General features: G+C 34.2%; 1 protein-coding gene across 1 annotated transcript; it reads left to right on the forward strand.

Moving 5' to 3' along the window:
- Positions 1-2688: 2688 nt before the first annotated feature.
- LOC142224796 (uncharacterized) lies at positions 2689-4537 on the forward strand. Its single transcript, XM_075294582.1, has 4 exons — positions 2689-2829; positions 2886-3080; positions 3154-3300; positions 4517-4537. Exons 1-4 carry the CDS (start codon positions 2689-2691, stop codon positions 4535-4537), a joined length of 504 nt encoding a protein of 167 aa, XP_075150697.1.
- Positions 4538-9747: the final 5210 nt, after the last annotated feature.

Below are 9747 nucleotides of genomic sequence, written 5' to 3' on the forward strand. Positions count from 1 at the left end.
CAAGGGTTGTAACGACACCAAGCAAATATGGCCCCATTTAAACTTAAACCGCACACTAGATATGCTAGTGTTCTCAAGGCGTCAGATAGCACTCCTAATATCTGCTATAACGGGTCGCTGCCTGATAGGCGAATTTGCAAAAACTATTGGTGCGAAGTATAATGACTATTGTATAAGCTGTCATGACGTGGAGGAAAAGGAATCAATTAAACACCTCTTGTGTGAGTGTCCTGCTTTTTGTGTAAGGCGTAAGCGAATTTTAGGAGCATATATTTATTTATTTATTTATTTATTTATTTATTTATTTATTCATTCAGCTATGGTAAGCCAGCTTGAAGATAAATTCATTAGTACAATAGGTTTATATATACTTTAACGTTAAACAAGAAATGCGGACCAGAAAAAAAATTATGTAACGATAAAAAAAACTGGATAAAATGAACAAAAATAGATAGACTCAACTTCTTTAAAATGTGACAATTACGACCAGAAAAAAAGAAGTTGAGAAGAAAAAAACTGGTGTACGTTGGCATAATAACGGGATTGTCACAAACGGGAACAAAAATGTAAACTGGTGACAGGAACATTCGAATCCATCAGATTATAGGAATTGGTGAGACAACAATCAGGAAACAGTAAATCAGGAAGCAGTAAATTGAAGAGACAAATAGAACGGTAGAGCCAGGAACAATTTGCTGACAGATGATATAGGTTGATAACAACTTGGAAGGCAGGAACAGTGATGCGATCAGAACAGGAGAGAATTTTACTGGAACAGTTCTCGAGACAGCCAATTTTCCAGGGTACGGGGTAAAGACTTAGGTAGAATTATAACGAAGTTCCATGGCAAAGCTTAAAGTGGTGTACGATGCTGGACGACGTGTATCAAAACTCGTTTAACAATATGAATCGGATCAGATAAATCAAATACGTTGCTAAATTCATTGTAATGTCTACAGAGGCGGTAAAAGGAACTGTGTTCCTCGTAATTATTTCTAACGACGGGTAGTTTCAATGGAATGTATTGTCGCGTAACACGTGAAGGAACATTAATATCAAGTTTACTAATCAATTGCTGTGAGTTAATTTCACCTTTCAGGAGTCTACTAATAAAAATTACATCAAACACTAAACGTCTTCGCTCCAGAGTCGGTAAATCTATCAATTTCAAGCGATTTACATAAGGAGGGAGATCCAGAGGATCAGTCCAACCTAAACCACGTAACGCAAAAAGTAGAAATCTCTTCTGAACCGATTCAACTCTATCAACATAACATTGATAACTGGGAGACCAAACGACAGACGCATATTCCAGGATCGGACGGACAAGTGAGGTATAGATACGTTTCGAAAGGTAAGGATCATTAAATTCCCTCGACCATCTCTTAATGAAACCCAGTGTGGACATAGCCCTGGAGACAATTGACTCAAGATGAGAATCAAACTTCAGTCTGCGATCAAATAACACACCTAAATCATTAAATATTTGAACGTCTTCCAATTTAACGTTGTCAATATAATATTCCGTCAATAAAGCATTGGACCGAAAGAAGGTCATCTTCTTGCATTTGCCGAAATTGAGACACATTCCATTAATGTCACACCAGCGAACAAGAGTCAACCGTCGTACTAATGGACGAAAATAATTTCACATCATCCGCATACATCAATATATTTGAATGATGGATGGCCGATGACAAATCGTCAAGATAAAGAGCGAACAGTACTGGTCCGATATGGCTTCCCTGAGGAACCCCAGATGTAACCGATATCTTACGAGATGTTCGACCCTTAAACATAACGCATTGAACCCTGTCAGACAAGTAGGATGAAATCCAGCATAGTAAAGCTGGAGGAAACCCTAGCGCAGATAACTTATACAACAATAGACGATGATTAACCCTATCAAAGGCCTTGCTGAAGTCAGTATAGACAACATCAACTTGATTACGCCTTGAGAATGCATCATGTATATATGAGGTAAACTCCAAAAGATTTGTCGACGTAGACTTCCCTTTCATAAAACCGTGTTGATACACCGAAAATATAGACCTTAATGAGTGAACGAGTCTATCAGTAACCAATCGTTCAAAAAGCTTCGGAATAGCACTTAGTTTGGCTATTCCCCTGTAATTCTCTATCTCCGTCCTATTTCCCTTCTTGTACAAGGGTATAATGTAGCTCTCCTTCCATAACGTAGGAAAACAACCTGATGACAAAGAATAATTGAATAGATTCGTCAGGGGAATGCACAACACGGATGCACAGTTCCTTAATACCGCTGAAGGAACTCCATCCGTGCCAGGGCTAAAATCTAATTTCAAGGAGCAAAGTGCACTTAACACCTCGTCAGACGTAAACCATATATTGGGAATCGTATCGAAAGTGCGAATCCTGTAAGGGTAATATACATCAACGGCCGAATACTCAACATAAGTCTTCTCAAAAAAATCAGCAAATAAGTTAGCAATTCCATGAACATCCGAACACTCCTTGTCCAAGTACCTAAGTGTATTTGGAAAACTCGTCACTCGTCACATTTTTCATTCAAAATGGATAAAAATCCTGAAGTAAAGGTAAGATAATTCAAAATTAATCGTTTTTTATAAATTGTAAAATATTTTTTCCACTTATTTGTAGAAAAACCAACGCATTTCAAAACAACAAAAGTAAACTCTCGTGGAATACATGGCAAACCATTTGGAATTTGCTCGAGGTCAATTCGGGAGTATGCATGGAAATTCGAGCAATAAGGAGCAGTGGGAAACTTTGACGAATACCCTAAATTCTCTTGGCGGTAGTCACAAAACAATTGAGCAGTGGAAAAAAGTAAATTAAGATGTTTAAATTATGAATACTCCATCAATAATGTCTTTACTCTTTAGTGTTGGATAGATCTTAAATCGGGAGTAAAGTCAATTATGAGCAAAAGACGAATGTTTATGAACCAAACTGGTGGAGGCAGCTTCCATGATGCTCCTCGGGATTTAAACCATTTGGAAGAGAAAATACTTTCTATTATTACTATAGATGCTGTAGACGGAGATGGACGTACGCCTGAATCGGGATTATATACCGATGTAAGATAATGCTTACTTGTCTTGCTTCTACGTAAGCATTTAAATACACATATGTGCTTCTATTATTGTGCAGGAATCTATGTTATCAATTGAAGTTATAGAAGGAGAAGAAATAAGTTTGCCTACAGACAAAATAGAAGAGCCAATGGAGAAGGTAAAGGAAATCAAACCACCGAGGAATACATCAGGACCATCAAAGTACAATGAGGCGCTCCATGAAGCAAGAGAAATGCATTCCGAGTTGCTTTCTAAAATAAATGCGATTGAGCATCAAAACCACACGCTCACAAAAAATCGCTTCTGTAACATATACTCCCAAACATATTTTGCTTCAAGCATATACATTTTTGGCTATTGCCCAAACATTTATATGTTTGATCTCTTCCAATATATGATATGTTTGAAAGCATATTGGTCTACACAATATATGTTTGGGTAGTCAATTTCCAAACATTTTGTATTTTTGCATCCAAATTCAATAATGTTGTCTTCCAAAAAACAATATGTTATTATGTGAACATATAATATGTTTGGAAGCATTTTGCACCCAAAAATATTATATGCTTAAAAAAAATTCTCCCAAACAATATTGTGCTCAAAATTTTATTTATTTATTTATATATTTACAATCATAATTAATTATGAAAATAAACAGGTAACATAGGTGCTAACAACATAGGTTTACGACCTGAATGCTCAAAATTTTGTTTCTGCCCAATTGTATATTCCCCCACATCTTTCTCACTTCCACGAGATTTTTTAGTTCTTAGCACCTTTTTCTGTAATACAAACATTGTAGAAGAAATTATTCAATTGTATGATTTTTTTTATTTTAATTTCACCTTTTGCCGGACGGGGATTCGAACAGCGGACCACACAGTTTGTAAGGATCAAAGAAGTAGCTGATCAATTGCCCAAGGAAAAATAAAATGTTAATTTTGTAATAACAAGCAACAACCACCAACTTAATTCAATATCGCTCCCTGTTAAATAGCGCTCCAAGCTACTAAACACATATATGTTTATAGGCTATTTCTAAATTAATATATGTTTGCATCCAAGCATATTATATTTACAAACATTTTATGTCCCAAACATAATATGTTCTAACATATTAACATATATGTCCCAAACATGTTATGGTAGTTTATGAACATTATATGCTTGCACTCAAAAATATTGTGTTTAAAAATTTGTGTTCCAAACATATAATGTTTATAGCCAAACATATGAAAAACAGTCTTTTTCATCCGTGCAATTGATGCTACAAAGCATATCAAAGCTTGACGAGAAGCTTAATACTTTTTTAGTTTAGTTGTTGTTATTTTATGTTATTTTTGTATACATAGTTAGTGAAATATTACTTCCGCCTGTATTTGAAGTATTGCCATCATTTGATTCAATCATTTTCTTATCCGTTTTCTTTACAACTATAGAGACTGAAACACCTTGTGTGAAAATAAACACTAATTTTCGTTTTTATTTATTTGTATTTGCATTTACATTATTTGATGGTGGGAAAATCTAAATTTCAAATGCTCTCGCAGGCGTGTACCTTCTCGATGAGGTTCTACCTCTATTGCCTCATTGCCTTCTTCAATTTCAAATGAACTATTTTCTTCAGATACAAAGTCAATGTTCTCCGCTAGTAAACCGTGTGCTAATCTAAAATTGTGAAGTACGGTGCAAGCATTTATTATTTTCCCAGCCGTGTTTGGGGTAGTGTGCAGTCCCACATGTAAACATCTAAACACGGACTTTAGCACACCGTTTACCCTTTCGATGCAGTTTCGAGCCTTTGCATGGATTGTGTTAAATTTCTTTTCTCCGTCATTTCTAGATATTTTAAAGGGAACTATTATCCATGGTCGAAGAGGACAGCCAGAATCGCCTAAAAAAAATTATATGAATGAATGATAACTTCTATATGGCATTATTTTGGTATTCTAAGAAATATGTTATTTTTTGATATGATCGGTGATCCGATAAATTTTCGATGGAATTACGGCTATTTATTTTTGTAGTGAAATTAAACATATATACAAACCTAGTAACCAAGAATGATTAGAGCTGTCAGCCATATAACGCTGTTGTAACAAGGTGTTTATAGCTGAATTTTCCCATATGTAGGCATCATGCGTTGCCCCTCCGAATCTAGCATATCCTCCAAGTATTTTTAAGTTGAAGTCTGAAATCTATTAAAAATCGCCTGGAATTAAAAAATTTACTAAAAGGTGCTCACGTCTGTAGATGTACATACCAGTTGTACATTCTTGGAGTGGTATCCTTTTCGGTTAAGGTAGCAAGTCTCAACTTCAACCGGGGGCTTTTTAATGCGAACATGCGTACAATCGATTGCTCCAATTACTCCTGGAAATCCCGTTTCTTGATAAAATCTTCAAAAATACATTATTGATTATTTTAATCAGCGTCATTGTTCTTGGAAACTGTAGAAAACATTGTAGAATTATATTTACTTTTCTTTAATAATGTGATACTCATCTACACACGGATGAAAAAGACTGTTTTTCATATGTTTGGCTATAAACATTATATGTTTGGAACACAAATTTTTAAACACAATATTTTTGAGTGCAAGCATATAATGTTCATAAACTAGCATAACATGTTTGGGACATATATGTCAATATGTTAGAACATATTATGTTTGGGACATAAAATGTTTGTAAATACAATATGCTTGGATGCAAACATATATTAATTTAGAAATAGCCTATAAACATATATGTGTTTAGTAGCTTGGAGCGCTATTTAACAGGGAGCTATATTGAATTAAGTTGGTGGTTGTTGCTTGTTATTACAAAATTAACATTTTATTTTTCCTTGGGCAATTGATCTGCTACTTCTTTGATCCTTACAAACTGTGTGGTCCGCTGTTCGAATCCCCGTCCGGCAAAAGGTAAAATTAAAATAAAAAAAATCATAAAATTGAATAATTTCTTCTACAATGTTTGTATCACAGAAAAAAGTGCTAAGAACTAAAAAATCTCGTGGAAGTGAGAAAGATGTGGGGGAATATACAATTAGGCAGAAACAAAATTTTGAGCATTCAGGTCGAAAACCTATGTTGTTAGCACCTATATTACCTGTTTATTTTCATAATTCATTATGATTGTAAATATATAAATAAATAAATAAAATTTTGAGCACAATATTGTTTGGGAGAATTTTTTAAGCATATAATATTTTTGGGTGCAAAATGCTTCCAAACATATTATATGTTCACATAATAACATATTGTTTTTTGGAAGACAACAGTATTGAATTTGGATGCAAAAATACAAAATGATTGGAACTTAGACTACCCAAACATATATTGTTTAGAACAATATGCTTTCAAACATATTATATATTGGAAGAGATCAAACACATAAATGTTTGGGCAATACCCAAAAATGTATATGCTTGAAGCAAAATATGTTTGGGAGTATATGTTACAGAAGCGATTTTTTGTAAGGGTGCAGTTGGAAATGTGATATATTTAGGCATAAGCCTTTTCTCCAAGACGTCAGTCACCTATAAGACACATCGGTATACCACTGACCGACTTATAGAGACCATAAAATCTTGACCAATATCTCTGTGAAACGATCCAGTGGCGAAAAAATGTAGAGCAGCACACATACGGATCGGGTGAGGGATGAATGTTTTCCTCAATCCTTTTTTCATATATGGACTTATTTCCTCCAGCAAACAATTTGCAGCTGCTTTATTTAATCGATAAAGTTCACGGAAGCGTTCGTCAGGTATTTCGAAGGGATTTGTAGTATCTCGTAAATTTCTACGATGTAGGCGCAGCATATTTCGACGATCGTATTCTTGCGCTCTAATTAACGCGACGTTGTACATTTTTCCCATATATTTTTTCTCAAAAAATTTCACTTCACTAAACTTTGTTATTAAAATATTTTTGTTTACATTTTTTGACAGCTGGCTGGAAAATTCCAAAAACTCGTTTGGATGTTTTCGAATATTCTTAGAGATACAGTTTTTACTCACAAATCGAGAAACAATGGAATTTTTTGTTTCATGCTTTCTCGATGTGAGAAGTTCTCACTAAAAATACAGAACATGGGTACTGGAAGAAGATGTAAAACTAGCATATCTTGGCTTCATCGTTTGTTTTAATTGTTTTTGACTGGAACATAATTTTTGACTATTTTTCTTCTCAGATTGAAATGGAAAAGCGGCTAAAGTGGCACTACGAAGACCTATTTCGCTCGTGAAATAGGTCGGTCAAAGCTCCAAGACATTTGAATTTATATATTGAAACATGAATATTCGGAAATTGATATTTTTTTTCTTTTGAACAAACCAGACAAATGCTGAATTGAAACGTGAAATAGGTCGGTTAAAGCTCCAAGACGTTTGAATTTATATATTGAAACATGAATATTCGGAAATTGATAATTTTTTTCTTTTGAACAAACCAGACAAAAGCTGAATTGAAAATTATGTATTTTAAACTGAAAATTGGAACAAGATGAGATGATCGATTTGCTACTGATGGGTACGTGAAAAAAATTGCGCGCACGATTTATTTCAAGTACCCATCAGCAGCACATCGATCATCTCATCTCTTTCCAATTTTAATGTTTAGAACAAGATAATAAAACGAAAGTTGCAAGAATGTGAGGATGAACTAAATGTGATGAATTTAAAAAAGGATTCGCGCGCGCGATTTGGAGGCAGATGAGATGATCGACGTGCTGCTGATGGGTACTTGAAATAAATCGCGCGCGCAATTTTTTTCACGTACCCATCAGTAGCAAATCGATCATCTCATCTTGTTCCAATTTTCAGTTTAAAATACATAATTTTCAATTCAGCATTTGTCTGGTTTGTTCAAAAGAAAAAAATTATCAATTTCCGAATATTCATGTTTCAATATATAAATTCAAACGTCTTGGAGCTTTAACCGACCTATTTCACGTCGATCATTTCATCTCTTTCCAATTTTAATGTTTAGAACAAGATAATAAACTGAAAGTTGCTAGTATTTGAGGACGACGAGAATTCGCGCACGCGAATCCTTTGTTAAATTCATGACATTCAGTTTGTCCTCTAGTTCTTGCATCTTTCGTTTTATTAACTTGATTTAAAAAATTAACACAGTTATACTGACATGTCGTTTGTAACCTTCGTAAATATTAGTAATTTCTTGTACCCATAAGATAAATGGAACGACCGAAAAAGGGACATCAATAAAACAATAGCATCTCCATCATCCATATTATTCATTATTTCAGTTACTGGGGTGGAACACAAAGATACTGTATGCTTCCATAATAGTGGTTTGCTAAAATATCTTTTCCGGCACACTTTCGCACATTTAGTATTCACTCATATGTTCTGATTTGGCAAATAGTGCAATGAGTTCTTGGGGGCTTTGTGGAGCGTTTTGCACCATTTTCTTCTTAATTTTCTTATAGACCACGAGATCTGCACTGTCTTTCTAGTTACGGCATTTTGAATTAAATACCGTACGTATTTAGTTAACCAAAATTGGGGATCAAAACTACTTCATTTAGGACAGTTTTTGATTTGTATTCCGACATTATTTTCCCCATACAATATTGGGCGTTTTGACCGCCTATTCTTTGGGACATATGACCGCGATGAGGGAGGACATAAAGCCCAAACTAAAATTGGGCGATGTGACCGCCCCAGTGGAGGTCATAACGCCCAAAAATCATTTTGGGCGAAATGTCCGTTGGGGGATAGGTCCGGTCGCCGACCAATATCAGTAAGGAATCATCACCAGCCATATCGGAGGAAGCAGTCGCCAAGGTACAAGAATCCAGCGAGGTGCAGGAAGATAGTATAAGCAATACAAATGGTGACGTTGAGACGAATAAAAAGAGGCTGTCAATGAAATACTAGCGCATGCCGCGGAAGTTCCTTCTCCCAATGACATAATTGTAACAGAAGAGTCTGTTGAACCCAGGGCTCCAGCATTTTCATCAGCTCGACTCCGGGTAATATAACTAAATCTCATTTTAATTTGTAGTTCTATTGTGGGGGTATCATAAATGGATCGATATAAAGTATCGTATTTATTTATGTGTAGAAAAATGGTCTTAATTTCACACTTGGTGCCAATTGAACTCTATATTTCAAATTTAGGGCAATGTTTGTCCTATATTTACAAATATATTTACAATTTTTGATGGCAATTTCGTAACAACGCATTTATGATTCATCAGTCGATAGATATGTATTAGAGGTATAGGAAAATTTGAGTCATTTTTACAAGTTTTCGGCTTAGGTAGTGAGTATCAGTGAGCATCAGTAAGAAAAAAATTGAGAAAATTTGTTATAGAAATAAAATGTGTAAAAAGTGAAAAATTGCTATAGAAATACAATTTTGAAAAAAAAAAATTGTAGAAATAAAATTAAAAAAAAATATCAATAGAAATACAAATATGAAACAAAAAAATTGTGTATTGAACAAAATTTTGCAAAATTTTCCATAGAAGTGATATTTTGCAAAAATTTCCTATAGAATAAAATTTTGAAAAATTTTCAATAGAAGTAAAATTTTGCAAAATTATCTAAAGACACAAAATTTTGAATGAATTTTTTTAAAGAAATAGAATTTTGACATAAGTTTCTATAGAAATAAAATTTTAAAAACATGTTTGTG

The sequence above is a fragment of the Haematobia irritans genome, chromosome 2 (assembly GCF_050003625.1).
Source record: "Haematobia irritans isolate KBUSLIRL chromosome 2, ASM5000362v1, whole genome shotgun sequence".
NCBI lineage: Eukaryota > Metazoa > Arthropoda > Insecta > Diptera > Muscidae > Haematobia > Haematobia irritans.

What these genes read in the sequence shown, in the direction of transcription:
- LOC142224796 (XM_075294582.1), top strand. Translation starts at nt 2,689, where the DNA reads ATGGCAAACCATTTGGAATTTGCTCGAGGTCAATTCGGGAGTATGCAT. An exon ending in AATCGGGATTATATACCGAT is followed by an intron (nt 3,081 to 3,153) that starts GTAAGATAATGC and finishes ATTATTGTGCAG; the next exon opens with GAATCTATGTTATCAATTGA. An exon ending in ACAATGAGGCGCTCCATGAA is followed by an intron (nt 3,301 to 4,516) that starts GCAAGAGAAATG and finishes TTACAACTATAG; the next exon opens with AGACTGAAACACCTTGTGTG.